Consider the following 17,564-nt stretch of genomic DNA (forward strand, 5'->3'; position numbering starts at 1 on the left):
TCCTGCAAGAACCCGGGGGTGGGGCGGGAAAATATATATAATATACCTGCATTCAGGTGTTACATGATGTTGTGCTAAAATATAGTATCCACAAATAAATCCAGTGCCAGAAACAAATAAAAAGATGTCTGAAAGACAATAATATGAACAGGTAAGGCTTGCCTCACAATTGTATTTCCATGTTAGAAAAGGCTTGCCCTGTTTAATTTGTGCCAGCCACACAGTCGTTAAAAGCACAAGAAATCATTCACTTTGTTCCTGTTCCCGTACTTCTCACTGCCAGCTGCTCCTGTTGGAAGAGAACAAATCTCTTAATCAGGGAAGATACAGAAAATCCCTCACATTCCTTCCTTCTGGTTGCTTAGCAACAGTGATTAAGTGACTAAGCATCCTTAGCAACAGCAGTGCCTCCATATCTGCCTAATAAACCTTAGAATGTTGCCTCCATGTTCTGCTTTCTTTAAAGATGTCGAACTGACTCCTTTTTTAAAATGTAAGCTAGGAGCCCAATGGAGGCAGGGAGAGAATGAACATAAAGATGAACTAGAAATTATTCAAATTTCTACTCCAAAATGAACTTAATTCACCTTTAGTTTACCTGGTAACTTTGGGAAACTACTTTTGTGTGTAGTTCAGATTTATTTATTTTTTTAGCTAGTTCAGTGAACTTGGTTCAACTGAAGGGAGTTCATTCCAAGCACTGAGGATCCCTCCACCTTGTTCTGCAATAGTACCTCAATCCAGCCTAGATGCTGGATTTAAGGTGCTGCCTTAAATGTACCTAACATAATGTAACATAAGGAAAAAGGATAAGTCCCTCATTTGATGACTTTATTCACTAAGCAAGTCCAGGTATTTTATGTCCACCAAAAATCCATAGCTGACAGCTCCAACTGGTTTCCCTCAGACCTTCAGAATATCTTGAAGAACAACATTTTGAGCCATTCTGCAAGTTTCACATACCATTTTGATAGACTTGGATGGTAGAATTTTAGACACTGAGTGATATTCAACTAAGTTTTACTTAAAGTAGACTCACTTGTTGAAGTTCATGGGCCTAAGTTAAGCCATGTTCATTAATTTCAGTGGGTTTACCCTGAGTAAAACATCAGATTGCAGATGGGGGGAAGGGTCATATTTTTGGATACTTCCTCATGTAAAAACTCCCTGCATGTAAGCTCCGGGGAGGGGAATGAAATTGGACAAAATACCTGTCGAAGTGCAGTATACTCTGTCCATTTATTATTCATTACATTTATTTATATCAGGATACAAATCCTCCCTAGAGGGGACGCAGGTGGCGCTGTGGGTAAAACCTCAGCGCCTAGGACTTGCAGATCGTTTGGTCGGCGGTTCGAATCCCCGTGGCTGGGTTAGCTCCCGTCTTTCGGTCCCTGCTCCTGCCCACCTAGCAGTTTGAAAGCACCCTTAAGTGCAAGTAGATAAATAGGGACCGCTTTATAGCGGGAAGGTAAACGGCGTTTCCGTGTACTGCGCTTGTGCAGGCTCGCCAGAGCAGCTTCGTCACGCTGGCCACGTGACCCGGGAGTGTCTTCGGACAGCGCTGGCCCCCGGCCTCTTAAGCGAGATGGGCGCGCAACCCCAGAGTCGGTCACGACTGGCCTCTACGGGCAGGGGTACCTTTACTTTTTTACAAATCCTCCCAACGTAGCTTTGAAGTAACATAAAGATACATCAACAAAATCACAATAATAATCTTGTTTACTCTTTTTATCCACACACCATAGTACAGTAATGTATGCATGCATCTGTATACCATTGCACTGTAAGAACTATACAGTGGTACCTCGGGTTACATACGCTTCAGGTTACAGACTCCTCTAACCCAAAAATAGTACCCCGGGTTAAGAACTTTGCTTCAGGATGAGAACAGAAATCGTGTGGTGGCGGCGCGGCAGCAGCAGGAGGCCCCATTAGCTAAAGTGGTCTTCAGGTTAAGAACAGTTTCAGGTTAAGAACGGACCTCCGGAATGAATTAGGTACTTAACCCGAGGTACCACTGTATAGTGAATTCTTAATGAGTGGCTGGACTTCAGCTCCTGCACAGAAGCATCCTCTTTGCTAAGTTTTCACATTTTGCATTTCCACTTACTGTGCTGTAGTATTTGCAGAAAATAACTGAGGAGGAGTCCCTGATCTCATCATAGCAAACATGTAGCCTAGCTAGATGAATGGAAGGGCTGGCTCCAAGTTGTTGTAGTTCTTTGGGCAACAAAGCATTAGTAGACCCCTTTGGCACCGCCCCTTGCTTCTTTGTTGATTTGGATCCTGAACCAAAAGCATAGACTGCTCTATTGGACTGCTCCATTCATCATGCTCTCTTTGCGTCAATAGTGTTTATATCCTTCAAACTATACAAACCCCATTACTGAATATTCCAAATACACTTACCAAGGAAGAAGCCTCCACACTGAACATAGTGGGACTTAATCCTGAGCAGACACACAGAGCATTCTGTGGCACAGATCTGCTGCAAAGTGCACTGTTTGCCTGCCAGCCTGAAATTGCAGTGGGTGGCTATAGACTGTGAGGAAAGATGGATCTGAGATTTGGAGGTGATGCATCTAAGGAGGGAAGAACTCACAATAGCAAGGGGGAAGAAAGAGAGACATGATTAGGCTGGAAACAGAAGATGGAGAAGCAGGGAGACCCTGAGGGTTTTGCTAGGCTTGCTTGCCAAGAGAGAAGGGAGATTTAATACCTGTCCTTGGGTGGCGGCTTAATGGGTTGGCGTCAAGGCAGTAGAAACAATTGAAACAATTTGTCTTTGTTTTGCACCACCTGCATGCTCTCCCCTTCTGTCTTAACCACTGATTATCCAATGCCTGAAACCTTTGGGTTGTAGCCATTGTTATTTCTACTCAGAGTAAACCCACTGAAATGAATCGACATGACTAGCTTAGCCCCATTAATTCCAGTGCCTTACAGGCCTCTTCCAATTCCTTCACTTGGGATCTGTTTGCAGGGCTTTTGCCTGCTGCATTTACCTCCAAATCTTTTCCCTGGAATGCTTCTGAATCTGAGGTAGGGAGGGCGACCAAAATGATCAAAGGTCTGGAAACCAAGCCTTATGAGGAATGGGTTGAAGGATCTGGGTATGTTTCACCTGGAGAAGAGGAGACTGAGAGGAGATAGGATAAGGTAAAGGTAAAGGTACCCCTGCCCGTACGGGCCAGTCTTGACAGACTCTGGGGTTGTGCGCCCATCTCACTCAAGAGGCCGGGGGCCAGCGCTGTCCGGAGACACTTCCGGGTCACGTGGCCAGCGTGACAAAGCTGCATCTGGCGAGCCAGCGCAGCACACGGAAACGCCGTTTACCTTCCCACCAGTAAGTGGTCCCTATTTATCTACTTGCACCCGGGGGTGCTTTCGAACTGCTAGGTTGGCAGGCGCTGGGACCGAGCAGTGGGAGCGCACCCCGCCGCGGGGATTCGAACCGCCGACCTTTCGATCGGCAAGCCCTAGGCGCTGAGGCTTTTACCCACAGCGCCACCCGCGTCCCGCCCAGGAGATAGGATAGCCATCACCAAATATATTAAGAGCTGTCACATGGAAGATGGAGCACTCCTGCTCTGGAGGAAAGGACTCCAACCAATGGCTTTAAGTTACAAGGAAAGAGATTCCGGCTAAACATCAGGAGGAACAGAAAGAAGATTCCACCTAAACATTAGGAAGAACTTCCTGACAGTAAGAGCTGTTTGACAGTGGAATTTGCTGCCAAGGTGTGTGGTGGAGTCTCCTTCTTTGGAGGTCTTTAAGCAGAGGCTTGACAACCATATGTCAGGAGTGCTCTGATGGTGTTTCCTGCTTGGCAGGGGGTTGGACTCGATGGCCCTTGTGGTCTCTTCCAACTCTATGATTCTATGATTCTATGATTCTGACGCTAAGAGGTGTTCAACAGTTGAATGGACTCAGAAGGTGGTGCCCTCACCTTCCTTGATGGCTTTTAAGCAGAGATGGGATGGCCATCTGTCAACAATGCTTTAGTTGAGATTATTGCATTGCAGGGGGTTGGACTAGATGACCCTCAGGCCCCTTCCAACTGTACTAGCTAGCTATTATTCCTAGCTCTGGGCTTAGGGTATATATGGTTTCCAGCTGCGTTGCTTTCCTTTTATGGGTCCCTCCTGCTGCAAATGCAAATCAAACATTAGCAGCATCAATAGATGTAAGTTCCTACAGCAATCTCACTGCCCGCTCTACAGTGGCAGGAAGTTCCATTGATGAACATCCTGCTTACTTTGAGTTCTTTGATGCTTATTCTGTCAGGGAATAAATGCAAAAAAAATGTAATTGCACACTGCACATTTAAAGAAAAGCTCATTAGCAGTAAATGCTTTGAAACAAACACTAGAAGAAAAGGTACTTTCAGGAAAGGCATCACCAAACGCTTTGCACCGGTGCAGGCAGTAATATATGCCAACAGTAGCAGAATGTCTCCTAATGCCTCTCAAATAAACAATCAATTCAAATCCTTTATTAGGCATAGCACACCACACATTAACAAACAAACATCATATACAAACTGTATAAAATACGGGCTCAGCAAATACAATTTATCTCAGTCCCATTCTTAACTCCCAGAAATTAATCGGTGTACATAGATAACATAACATAACATAATACAATACAATACAATACAATACAATACAATACAATACAATACAACAACGCAGCAACATCACCTACCATTAAAAACCACTAAGTCTCTTTATCATGGCCCATTCTTTCTTCATGGACTGCTCTTAAAAATTCAGCCACTACTGAAGTAATTTGATCATCGCTGTCCGCCAGCAGGTCCTGAACAGTTGGTTGTGTAAAAATCTGTTTATTGAATTTTAGGGCCTCGCATAATTGTCTTCTGGCATAACTTCCAAAGTCACAGGAAAAGAATATATGCTCTAGAGTATCGAGTTCCTGTTTTCTGCATTTGCAGAGACGCTCTGATTCTGGGATAGCTAAATATCTTCCTCTCACTACCACCGAGGGAAACATGTTAAATCTGGCCAACATAAACAGCCTACACGATTCATGTTTCTTCAGATTTGTCATGTATCCCTTTTGGAAATCTCTACACAAAGGGAGATTTAAGTGGATAGGAGAGCAGGTGCTGTGCTTTGCAACCTCAAGCATGGCGAAAACACTTTTTTCTGTGAGAGTCTTCCTAATAATTTCCCATGTATCTTTGGGGTCAGAGATTTCAAAGTCAGTTAGAGTGAGTCCTATCGAATCCAGTTTTCTCCTACAAATGAATGATAGATTGTAGATTGCACTATCACTTAAAAGATCGTGAAGTAGAGAATTAGGGGATAGGGCTCTGTAATGGAGGAAGATCCAATATTTCAAGGTCCTCAGCCATGCTCTTACTGATAAAGGCAATATTCCCAGCTGACAACATATTGTTTCATATTTTACTGAGTTTGCAAGTCCTATTAATGACCTCAAAAGGGAAGCGTGAAATTTATCCAACCTCTTGAGGTCACCTGAAATCCACACTGGTGTGCCGTATAGAAGTTGGGCACACATTTTTTATGTGCCCAAATAAACAATCACCAGACGCTCTTCCCCAATAGAAACTTCTAAGGTCCCTGTGGAAACCTTAGGGTGCTTTGCAAGACCCAACCATGTCATTACAATCTTAGTACCATTGAGCTCAGACCCGGATGGCAGACTCTGGAGGGAGATGAGTCAGAGGTTGGAGGAGATAGAAGCAGCGGTGGAGGAACCCTCTCTGGCACCCGGGGCAGGGCAGCCCGTACATACTGCGCATGTGTGGCTCTCTCGCACCGTCCATACAGGCATCAGTACAGGCTGCCTCTTGCACGGTGACCGCACAGGCTGCTGCGCATGCGCACTCCGTACGGGATGCCGCACATGCGCACTCCATACAGGATGCGGCACATGCACAGTCCGTAGGGCACGCGGCAGCCTGTACAGTCACCGTGCAAGTGGCAGCCCGTATGGACTGTGCATTTACCGCATCCCATATGGAGTGCATGTGCGTGGTAGCCTGTGCGGTCATCGTGCAAGAGGCAGCCCATACGGATGCCCGTATGGACGGCGCAAGAGGGTGGCAGCCTGTACGGACGCCGCGCACCCGTGACCGCTCTACAGCTAGGGGGCAGGGGCCATCTTGTCACACACACCCCAGAGTGGCACCCGGGGCGGCCCACCCCCTCCGCCCCCCACTTCATACGCCCCTGGATGGAAGCCTTTCCCTCTCTCCAGACACATATGGCTCCAAAGTTGAGACAGGAGTTCCACCCTCTTCCCTGCTTCCTGTGGGGGAAAGAGTACTGTCAGAGTCTGGGGAGGGCTCTGAGCCACAGCCTGGGGTGAGCAGGATGTAGAGGGGGAGGCAGGTCCAGCGCTCTCTCCCAGGGGAAGGCAGCACCTATGGGGAGGCAGGAGACCCAACCATCTAGATGCAGCACCTGCTTGGAGGCAAGAGCTGCAAGAAGAGATTCTCATGAGTAAGGACTGCACCCCACCTGAGCTTTAAAGCTTGGCTGGTGGGCGTGAATACTTGTTGGAACAACTTCTCAGCTCCCATGAAGTCCGGAACTCCTTTCTGATCCTGGATTCACGAGCCTTGGCCCTGGTTCCTAGGCTCACACCCCTGGTGCCTTTGCACCTGCATGCCTGTTTTTATTGAATTCGTTTCCCTGGGACCTTTGAATCTGTTAGCTCAAAGGGCAGAGTGGTCTGTGCTGTCTGCTTTCCCTGCTGCTCAATCTGTTCAACTGCTTAATTTGCCTGTTAGTTTGGGTCTCCCCGGGCCCAGTCCATCCCTCTAATCTTTACACAAGTGTGCCTGGCCCACAGTTTGGGATTCGCTGTGTGAAAATGCAGGTTAGAAGCACAAACTTTGTCAATTTGGAAGGTGGGGGGGAGAGAAGATTGTAAAAGGTGTTGACATGAATCAGAATACTCATGGTTTCAGATCTGGCTGTTTCTGGGGGAGGCCAGGATCAAGTCTTGGAGAGATAGCATTGCCCTGCTTTGGTGGTGAAAGCCCCATGGGATTGCTGGGTGGGCAGGTGTGACAGTGAACGCTTAGGGAGTTGAGAGTGGGGCTGTATCCTGAGCAGTGCCGGATTTACGTATGAGCTAAACAAGCTATAGCTTAGGACCCCACTCTCTTGGGACCCCCCAAAAAATTAAAGGAAAGAAAAAACTGGATGTACATTTCCAAAATATAAGATAAAAAACAAAGAAAATAAAACCTACATACAGCAACAGTGGCAAATGGCATTAGATACCTATTAGGTCCACAAATGACCATATAGCATATATTCAACACAAAAAACAGCAACAATTTGTTGTTGACAAAGAACAGCTGGACATATAAAGGGCCCCATGACCTTCAGTAGCTTAGGGCCTAATCAAACCTAAATCCGGCCCTGATCCTGAGTGACCCTCTCCTCCTTTTTCTGCTCCTCATTAGTGTCCCCTGAATGGAGCAGACTGTGAAGGGGGCTCTGCACCCAGGTAGGTGTGCATGGCTTTCCAGGGAGAGTGTGGGCTCAGGGATCTATGAATCCCACACACACCTTGAGAGGGTTGCGGGGAGGCAATGGAAGTGGGGCTCTAGGAAGCGCAGCCCCGCTTGGAGCAGCATGGAGATGTCTTTGGGAGGCAGCATTTCTGGCGTGGGTGGAAGTGCGAGGAGAGAGAGAGAGAGAGAGAGAGAGAGAGAGAGAGGGAGAGAGAGAGAGAGAGAGAGGTGCTTCCGCTTTGCTGCTACCAAAAATGGGGCAAAACCAAACAGAAACGTTCAGTGCTGCATGACTTGGGGAAACGCATGCTCACGGGCGCAAAGAGTGCAACAGGCGACAGCTGATGCAATTTCAAAAGCTAAGGAAAAGAAGATACTGGCATGTTCTGAGCCTTCCTGCAGATATATTATCCAGTCCCTTTGTTTTATCTTCCCAAGCCTCTGTTGTTGCTGGAATCTCTGGGCGACGGAGAGCAAAGGGAAAGGGAGGTGGCTGAGCTCATGATTTTCATCTTTATTATTCTTCATTGATTTGCTTATTCATTAAAGTGCTTTAGTCTGCTTTCCCATCTGTGTGAATCCTATGCAGTGATTATAGTATATATATCACAAATGCCAATGGGCAAGAGGAATCAGTCTTGGCATTTTGGGCATGGTTATGTGGGAGGGCAGGAAAGGTGATCCACGTGATCCCTTGAGACAAAGCAGTGAACCAGTGGAGCATTCAGAAGTATAGATGTAACACGATTTCCTGGTATGCATAAGCATAAGCCTTAGGGGGCATTAGCAAAGCTAGCATTGGAGTGCTCAGGATGGGTGGCAGAAGGGGATTTATTTTATTTTATTTTATTTTATTTTATTTTATTTTATTTTATTTTATTTTATTTTTTTATTTTATTTTATTTTATTTTATTTTATTTTATTTTATTTTATTTTATTTTATTTTATTTTAGTGTATCTTTCTGCAGTCTGCAACACACCAGTATTTTATAGCCTTTTAAAAGTTGTTAAAGGTAAAGGTAAAGGTACCCCTGCCCGTACGGGCCAGTCTTGACAGACTCTGGGGTTGTGCGCCCATCTCACTTAAGAGGCCAGGGGCCAGCGCTGTCCGGAGACACTTCCGGGTCACGTGGCCAGCGTGACATCGCTGCTCTGGCGAGCCAGAGCCGCACACGGAAACGCCGTTTACCTTCCCGCTGGTAAGCGGTCCCTATTTATCTACTTGCACCCGGAGGTGCTTTCGAACTGCTAGGTTGGCAGGCGCTGGGACCGAGCAGCGGGAGCGCACCCCGCCGCAGGGATTCGAACCGCCGACCTTTCGATCGGCAAGTCCTAGGCGCTGAGGCTTTAACCCACAGCGCCACCTGCGTCCCGCTTAAAAGTTGTTAGGGCAACTTTAAAGTGGCACAGGGCAAACTTCCATAAGATATATCTTAGGGCAACTTTAAAGTGGCACAGGGCAAACTTCCATAAGATATCTCTCTCTCTCTCTCTCTCTCTCTCTCTCTCACACACACACACACACACACACAATATCTTAGACTGACTTGTACTTCCTTAATTGGTAGCGACAATAATTAGCATGGATAATTGGTGTCTGAGCTTGCAGGAATGGGCCCATAAATAGAGATATTGCAGGGTATTTTTACGCATGTATAGTAGTGGGGAGTTCTCCTCCTCCAGCCCTTGTGAATTCCCTTCTAGTGAGCTCAAAGTGACCCCACTTTTCTGTTTGTCCAGCCTGCTTCTTCACCCTCAGGGCACGGATCCCTTGGCCCACCTCACCCATTCTGTGCCCCTTCTTAGTAAAGGAAAGCAATTGCAGGTGATGGAATCATTTGGAAAAAACCAAACACAGCACATCCCCCTCCACTGAAGCTTCACAAAGCAGTGAGGTTTCTGTGGGGGGCAGCGGGAGGTAGGGAGGGTTAAGTATCCATGGCTGGAAAATCAGATGGCACAGAATGCAGAAAATATCAACTCGGGCATGCAGTTACTATTTTGGAAATCTGGATGTTTTTATTTAAATGTAAATGCTATTTTTTTATTTAAAAAAATCACATTTAAATTAAAGTACATTTATCACAATATTGCTTCATAGTGTGGGTTTTATTTTAATGAAAGGCTAAGCCCTCCTCTTTGCATGATTAAAAATGCCCTTCCCCAATGAAAAATTCTTTCCATAAAAGCATGGCGAGAGATCTGTTATGCACCTTTGGCCCAAACAGCTACAGTTGGGCAGAAGCGATAAACACCTAAAAGCAGAAACATATAATTTATTTAAGTAGTCTGAGCCACTTTTTCTTTTCCATCTAGGCATCCCTGCGAGATAGGCCAGCATAGGACAGAATGACTGTCCAAGTCCCCTGGCAGCCTTCACAGCTGAGCTGAGAGCTGAATCCAGGTTTCCCTAGTTGAAGTTCAACTCCGTCCTCTACACCATAATACTAGTGAGGTGCCTTGCAAGTACTTAGGCATCTAGGGTTCAGTTCTGTGCATGAAAATATTCTCATCGCAACATACATATATATGTTTATTTTTCTATGTCCACGTCAGCTGTAGCCTAGGCAGGGGAGCAGCTGCCACCTTGGGGAGCAGCCGCTGGTTTTTGGTGCCCAGGCGCCCCCTTGGGAAGGAGAGGTGGGCTCTGCTGGCAAATAAAGGAAATCTGGCTGAAATGAGAACTGGTACTACGATCCTGTAGGGTGTGGGGTCCGGGGTATGTTTGTGCATACGCACATGTGCAAAAACCAAACCAAACCAGAGGTAAACAGAAAGACAGAGTTCTTTAGACTGGCCTAAGCTATAGGCTTGGTTTGCACATGAAGGAAAATAATATGAAAGAATCTCGGAGGAGGTAGACTGTATAGCCATTTCAGACTCTTTAAGTGGGAAGAATGCCCTTTTTTTAAAAAAAAAAAAGTTTAAAATCTGCAGGTAAAAAAACAATTTTCTCTCTAGCATGTAAAGATTTTCCTAATGTAGAAGAGCAGTCACGCATCTGATCCCTCTGCTACAGTCTGAAGTGTTAGAGTTCATTTTGCCCCATCTGGACTCAGCTATATATCAGTCCAGCCTCATTCTGTTGTCTGGACCAGGCCTCAGTCTTTTTGCCTGTAATACAATGGGAAACAGGAGGCGCTGTGGGTTAAACCACGGAACCTAGTACTTGCCAATCAGAAGGTTGGCGGTTCGAATCCCCGTGACGGGGTTAGCTCCCGTTGTTCAGTCCCAGCTCCTACCAACCTAGCAGTTCGAAAGCACGTCAAAGTGCAAGTAGAAGGTAAATGGCATTTCCGTGTGCTGCTCTGGTTCGCCAGAAGTGGCTTAGTCATGCTGGCCATGTGACCCGGAAGCTGTATGCCAGCTCCCTTGGCCAACAAAGCGAGATGAGCAACCCCAGAGTCGGCCACGAGTGGACCTAATGGTCGGGGTCCCTTTACCTTTATAGTAATGCAACTCACCTAACCCATGAGGGCTAGTGCTTTGCTTGACTCTCTAGTCAGTTGCAGACCTTGGGTCCTCAACTTTCAGCGGCGCCCTGCGCAACGCCAAAATTTGGCACCCTCTCGCCTTGCATTCTGCATCCTAGTGGTGCGCCCCCCCCCCAAGGCTCTGTGCCCAGAGTGTCTGAACCAGTTGTGCTCCCTAACTCTGCCTCTGCTCCAGTCCTCACTTCTAGGACTTCTTCTGTGACAAATGCAGCACTGCAATAATGGAAAAGACTGGTGAGGAAGATGGCTCCTGAGGGTGTTTACTCCCAGGCATGATTTGCCTGAAGTTTGGCCATAGCAGCTTCTCAGACTGTGCACTGTGTCTCTATGTGTGTTTAATCCTCCTCCCTCTCCTTCCTTTTTTTGTTGTTGTTGTTGTGTTGTGCAGATCTCCGGCCTCTGCCTGACGTAGCCATGACAGGGAACTGCACCCGGGAATGCACAGAGTTTGGTCACTCTGACACCTGCTGGATGCCAGGTCAGTCCTCTCCAAGCCGGAGGCCCAAGAACGCCCTCAAACTCTCCACATTTGTGCCTTATCAAGACAGAGGGAGTCAAGAACAAGTTGGGAATGGCAGCCCCAGACTCTCAGAAGAGCGCAACACCAAAATGGCTAACCTCCACCTGCTCCCCACGTACAGTGCCTTCTCCAACAGTAGCCATGAGCCCTGCAAGGACTCCCCCATGGAGGAAATCCCTCTGACCCAGACCTCGGACTTCCAGGCAGCCACCACACCATCGTCCCAAACTGCCAAGCGGGAGATCTACCTGTGAGTTGAAGAGGACCGTGGAAGGTGCCTGTGAAACACCTCAGACCAGTGTCTGGATTTCAAAGAAGAATAAAAAGAAGGGACTTTTCAAACTGTGATGCTTTATCGCTCGCATTGGTGGTTCTGTGCCTGCCAGGTGAGAATGCCTTGCCCAGGCCCTGGGCACAGGAACACTTTTTTATGAACTCATTGCTCCCAGGGCAAGAGAACCGATGTCAACATGAATTACCAAGCTCTCAGTAGAGTGGTCCCTAGATGCCTGGAAGGAGGGAGAGAGGAACGTAGCGAAGAGGGCTTGGCCTCATGGCTTCAGGGCTGGGGGTGGGGGGAAGGGCTGAGTTACCAAAGGTCCACGTAGACTTGGTGGAGTCCATTGGGCACAGGGCCAAGGGCACCTGGCGCAGGTCCAGGGGGAAAAGCTGCCTCTCTTGTTACTGTAGACTCCTGTAAATATGAATCTTAGGAATGACATTTGCGTCCTGCCTGATCAGAAGTTTTATTGTCCTTGAAACAAAAAGACTTTGAAACAAAACAAAACCACAGGGAGCAATTTCCAGCTTGAATCTTTCACCACACAGAAGAGCACATGGGAGCAAGTGCTTCCAACAGCCCACCCTCACCTTCCACAGTGTAAAAAGGATGGGGCACTGGCTGGTGAGGGGAGAGCTCTGGCCGGTCGCCAGGACTGGGCGGAAGGGCATTGCAGAGCTTTCAACCCCAACCTCTTTCCAGACTTCAGCAACTCTTCTCGTCACATGTGAGGAGGAGGAGGAGCCTTAGAGCTGCTGGTTGTGGCTTTCATCTGGTCCTCCTTTGCCCCTGCCCCCTGGACAGTGGAGCTAAGGCCAGCTGGAAAGGTGGAAGAGACGTCCAACACCCTAACTTCCCAGTATCTCTTCTGCCTCACGCGAGGCAGGGAACTCCCATGGGGTCACTGGGCCCCAGCGCCATGATCCCGGCCTTTGAAAAGTCTGCCTGTAAGCCACCATTGCCTTTGTGAATGGAGCTTTGACTCAGGGTCACATTGGGGGCCACGAGGCCTCTGTATGCTGGAGTCACCCCCCTCCCTCCCTCTGCCTTGAGACCAGAGAGCCAGCCTCAAGGGCTCCAATGTTCTCTTTGGGTGCCACAGGTTTAGCCACATAGGAACTCTCTGGTGGTATCGTGGTTCCAGCAGGGCCCTATAACAAATAATGGAACTACCCTTGGAAGCATTGATCCCTGAAGTGGGTTGTCCCCTTGGATGGGTGAAAAGACCAGCCCCAGTTGGGCGAGGGGCACTCTTCCACCTCCAGCCACCCATGGGCTGCTCAAGTAACTTGGTTCTTCAGTTGCTCGTAGGTGTCCTGACTTAATTGGACCTGGCTCCATATAGCCAAGAGCTCGTGGCCATCCCTGCCCATCAACCTGTCCACCCTGCGAGCGGTGGAGCTTCATTCCAATCTGCATGGCAATGGAGGACACAACTGTTTGCCCCGCACAACGTTCATTGGTACAAACTCCAGTGTGGGACCTCTGTTCACCTGACCACTGATACTTGTTGGGCCCAGCTCAGCCCTCTTGGTCCCCTGCATTGGACTTGGTTCTTCTGGTGCCCATAGACCCTGCCCCCTCCCCACATTTTGCCATGGGTCATGGATGTGTTCTTCTTAGCTGGGCTGCAGGAGGCAGGCTGGTCGTCACCCTTTGCTGTGTCTCTGTTCAACTTTCTCTGTTGCATGGATCTGGGGAGAAGGGGGGAAACACCTCGTGGTATCTGCAGGGATACTTCTCCTTAGCTTTTGTGGTACAGTTGTGTGTGTGTGTGTGTGTGTGTGTGTGTGTGTGTGTGTGTGTCCGGGCTGACAGTCTGGAAGCAGGTAGGTGGGGAGGAGCAGTCTCCAAGACTGAACAGCCAGGCCAGAGCCAGAAACTTTATAGGACCCTCTTGTCCCATTGTGTCATCTGGCTCCCACCAAGTAGGTTGCTAAACTATCATCTTCTGACCATCGGCATTGGTGACACCAAAGTGCAGAACAGAGCAAACAAGCAGCTTCCTTCAATGGCTGCCACCAACCAGAGAATTAGGTGTCTGGATCTCAGTACTAGAGTCCTCCATTTGCGATCCCTGGTGATTTGCAGTCTGCACGAGAGCAAAGGACTTTCCTGTTCTGTTGCCTACATCTCTGAGACTCAGGGCTGGTCCAGAAGCAACTCACAGATGGTAGGGGGCGCCTTGCACTACCTATTTATTCTGGTACCAAGAGGCTGGGTGGCCAGTGGTGAGCTTTGACCTCAAAGGAGCTGGAAATGGCTGTTCTTTCCATACCCACTCAAACACAAGCTTATATCTGCTCTGCCCAGGGATCAAAGGGATTTCAGCCACCCATCCTGAACCATACATTGTCCTTTCCAGACACTTTAAAGTGCCATTCTAAGGTGGAGAGGGGCAGGGACCCTCTTGCTCTTCCGTATTATTACTTCCCTGCTGTGGAAGGCATAGATGGGAGCCAGGCTCACTCACCAGAGAATACCTGTGGTTCCCAGGTAAGGTTACCTTATTTCATTTTTAATAATAATAATAATAATGCCTATGGAATGGGACATTCAAATAGGCCTGCCCATAAGTTGGGCCTGCTGAAAGAAAGCAAAAAGAACACAATGGAAAAGCCTTTCACTTGACAATGGGCATTTTAAGGCTGCCCTCAGCCGAATGCTGCTTGCCATCCATGGATGCATTTGCCACAGGGCTCCGTGGAGCAAAATGAGCATGTATCAAGCAGGCTAGGGTTGCTTGTCCCCTTCTTAGGTAGGCAAAGGCCGATACGTGAATGTGAATGACAGGCTGGATCAATCCACACTGGTGTATCTGATGGTATCTGACAGGTGTGTGTGTGAGAGAGAGTGTGAGTGTGTGTGTAAAGTCTTCCACCTCTTCCCTCTTGGTTTGCCCCTGGAAAATCGGATAAAAGAAGGCAGAGGGAGGAAAGAGAAGGGGGCTTGGTCTCTGGTCCCATGAAGGAAAACCATGAGGAAAACCACGTTCAAGACATAGCTGCCTCCCACGTGCAGCAGAAGAGGTGAGGATGTTTTGGGGGGACAGCGGTAGTGCCATTGGGCTGAAAGGCCACGGAATAGGGAGGTGCCACAGGGTGGTGCAGGCGATCTCCAAGAGCCCAGGTGCCACCAGGAGAAGCTCATTTTGCACAAGTCGAAGCCAGAAGGAGAGAGCCTATGTGCGCAGAGAAGAAGGAGGAGGAGCAGCTCAAGGGTCCTGGGCTAGACAAGCACATTGAAGGGTGAGGGGGGAGGGAAGGACCTTTTGAGCACTGCACTAGGACAAGCCAGGGGTAAAACCAAAGGTGGGAGGCCAGGCACAGGCCAGCTGTGTAAGATGGAGCCAAGTGACCCCTTTGTAGCTCTTCGTGTTGGTTCTATTTATATGAGATTTCAGTTCCTTGCTTGTGATGCCTTGTTTTTTGTACAGTTTTATGTACATGCAGGTGTAGCTTTTTCTAAAAGGAGGAATCCTACGGCAGAATAAAGAGTACCCAACTATTTTTCAGATGGTGACCTATGTTTAGGCGCTGCCTCTCTTGCTAAGGTTGTATTGCTCTCAATGTGACGGATTTCCCTTGCACTGGGAAGGCTTTGGGGCCCGGGGCTTCGTTCTCCCCAGGCGCCATGAGCACAATTGATTCCCTTGTAATCCTTTTTGTTTGGAACAGTGAGCATGACGCCTCGTGAGCCCTTTTCTGTTCTCTTCCATTCTGTTTGTTTGCTGAGCTGTCAGATGACAAACTCCACTGTAATTAGCCCTCCCAGAGCTTTACAATAAAAATGTGAAAACCTTCTGGCTTGATCTGATTTATTGTCTCAGCAGATCAGTTAGGTGAGGTGTCAGATATATATACCGTGGGCTTCTTTTCATATCATTTCTGAAGGACAAAATATGCAACCAGGAAGACCCATGACTAGATCTATCTCTCTCTCTCTCCCTCTCTCTCTCTCTGTCTCTCTCTCTCTCTGTGTGTGTGGTTGTGTGTGTGTAAAACACCACGAGGCTGTGAATAAGGGTTAGTTAGCCTGGAGCAGTAGCACCAGAAGGAGGGAAGGGAATTCAATGAATTCTCCCAGCTCAGTGTCCCCTGCCAGTTGATATTTGTCCCACAGGAGGGAAAGACATCCATATTATGCCCATTTTCATAGCAGGAAAAAAAACAGTCATGTAGCCTCTTATAAACTTAGTTTAAATATATCTGACTTGCCTTTCAGGGCAAAGTTCTCATAAGGCATTTTGCAGACAGAAGTTAAAGGCTGGCAAAATGTTAAAGGCTGGCAAAATGTTAAAGGCTGGAAATTTAATCATCATCATCATCATCATCATCATCATTTATTATTTATACCCCGCCCACTCTGGGCAGATTCCAACAGAATAGTAAAACACAATAGTCTATTAAACATTAAAAGCTTCCCTCAACAGGGCTGACTTCAGATGTCTTCTAAAAGTCTGGGAGTTGTTTTTGTCTTTGACATCTGGTGGGAAGGAATTCCACAGGGCAGGTGCCACCACCAAGAAGGCCTTCTGCCTGGTTCCCTATAACTTGGCTTCCCACAGCGAGGGAACCGCCAGAAGGCCCTCGGAGCTGGACCTCAGTGTCCGGGCAGAACGATGGGGGTGGAGACGCTCCTTCAGGTATACTGGACCGATTTTATTCTGGCATAATGTGGATCTACTTCACTGTTGATCCAATGAAGGATAATTATGCATATGATGAAGTGGAACTCTAGTCCATGAAATTTTCATTTCATTTTATTTATTCAATTATTGCATTTATGTTCCAGTTTTTCCTCCAAGGAGCTGCATGGTTCTCCCTGTCATTTAATCACCACAACAACCCTGTGAGATAGGTTAGGCTTAGAGGCAGTGACTGGCCTAAGGTTACCCAGTGAGCTTTATGCCCAAGTCCGGCGCTTCAGGTCCTAGTCCAACACTCTTAACCATGCTAGCTTTAACTATAAGCTTAATAAATAATTTTAATAGTCTTTATTTGTGTTGTGCCAATAGTCTGTGTTGTATCAAGTCCCTCCCTCCATCCATCATCCCCTGTGAGGCTTTTAGCAGCTTCAGTGGCAAGGAAATGGCCCGGTGGAATAAAATTTAAAGTATCCCTTGTGTGTCCTGCTGCCCTGAGCCAATTCCCCCACCCTGGGGGGCTGTTTTAAGAAGTGTCTAAGGTCAGCAATATGGCTGGATGAGAGCGAATAAACTGAAACTCAGCCTAGACAAGATAGATCAAGTGGGGAAGTGGGGTTCCGCCTGACCTCAGGGATATTGTTTCTCATCTGGGAAAGCTGTTTGCCCCACACCTGGGACACCCACAGAGTAGCTGCAGCATGGAGCAGTTTTCCTGGATTCCTGTTTCCCGAACTGAAACCAGGCTGCCTGGGTAAATGCCCAGACAGGGCCGTCTTTAGCAGATGCGGCACTTGGGTGCAAATATCCGCCCAGCGCCCCCAAATTACCATGGATAGTGTTGGGGTGGCCGTAGCTGCACACTGCCAGCCATTGGGGGGGTGCAACTCTTCCCCATGCCACTGCGCGATCCTTGCAGTGGCTTGGTAGTGAAGTTGCACCCCTCCCAAGCCTCCTCGGGAGGAGAGCGAGCCCCACAGGCTTGGGAGGAAAGCTGCACACCTGCCAGCCTTATGGTTGGCGAGGTGCAGCTGGCGGACATGCAGGGAAAGGGGAGGCCGCCGGCAAAGCCCCACAGCTCCCCCACTTGCCGGGGTGCCCTTGAG

The 17,564-nt window shown here is 48.1% G+C and overlaps 1 protein-coding gene across 4 annotated transcripts in view; it reads left to right on the forward strand.

Annotated features, from left to right (window-relative positions):
- Window positions 1-15,616, forward strand: part of PCDH1 (protocadherin 1) — an 85,107-nt gene extending 69,491 nt beyond the window's left edge. For 3 of the 4 annotated variants that reach the window (XM_079983471.1, XM_079983472.1, XM_079983470.1), the window contains exon 5: window positions 11,402-15,616. In XM_079983471.1, the coding sequence (XP_079839597.1) occupies window positions 11,402-11,787 (386 nt within the window). In that variant the 3' untranslated portion in view covers window positions 11,788-15,616. Of the gene's footprint in view, window positions 1-7,468; window positions 7,513-11,401 lie in introns of all 4 variants that reach the window. The other variant, XM_079983473.1, reaches the window with a different exon arrangement.
- Window positions 15,617-17,564: the final 1,948 nt, after the last annotated feature.

Source organism: Podarcis cretensis (genome assembly GCF_951804945.1).
Source record: "Podarcis cretensis genome assembly, chromosome: 7".
Lineage (NCBI taxonomy): Eukaryota > Metazoa > Chordata > Lepidosauria > Squamata > Lacertidae > Podarcis > Podarcis cretensis.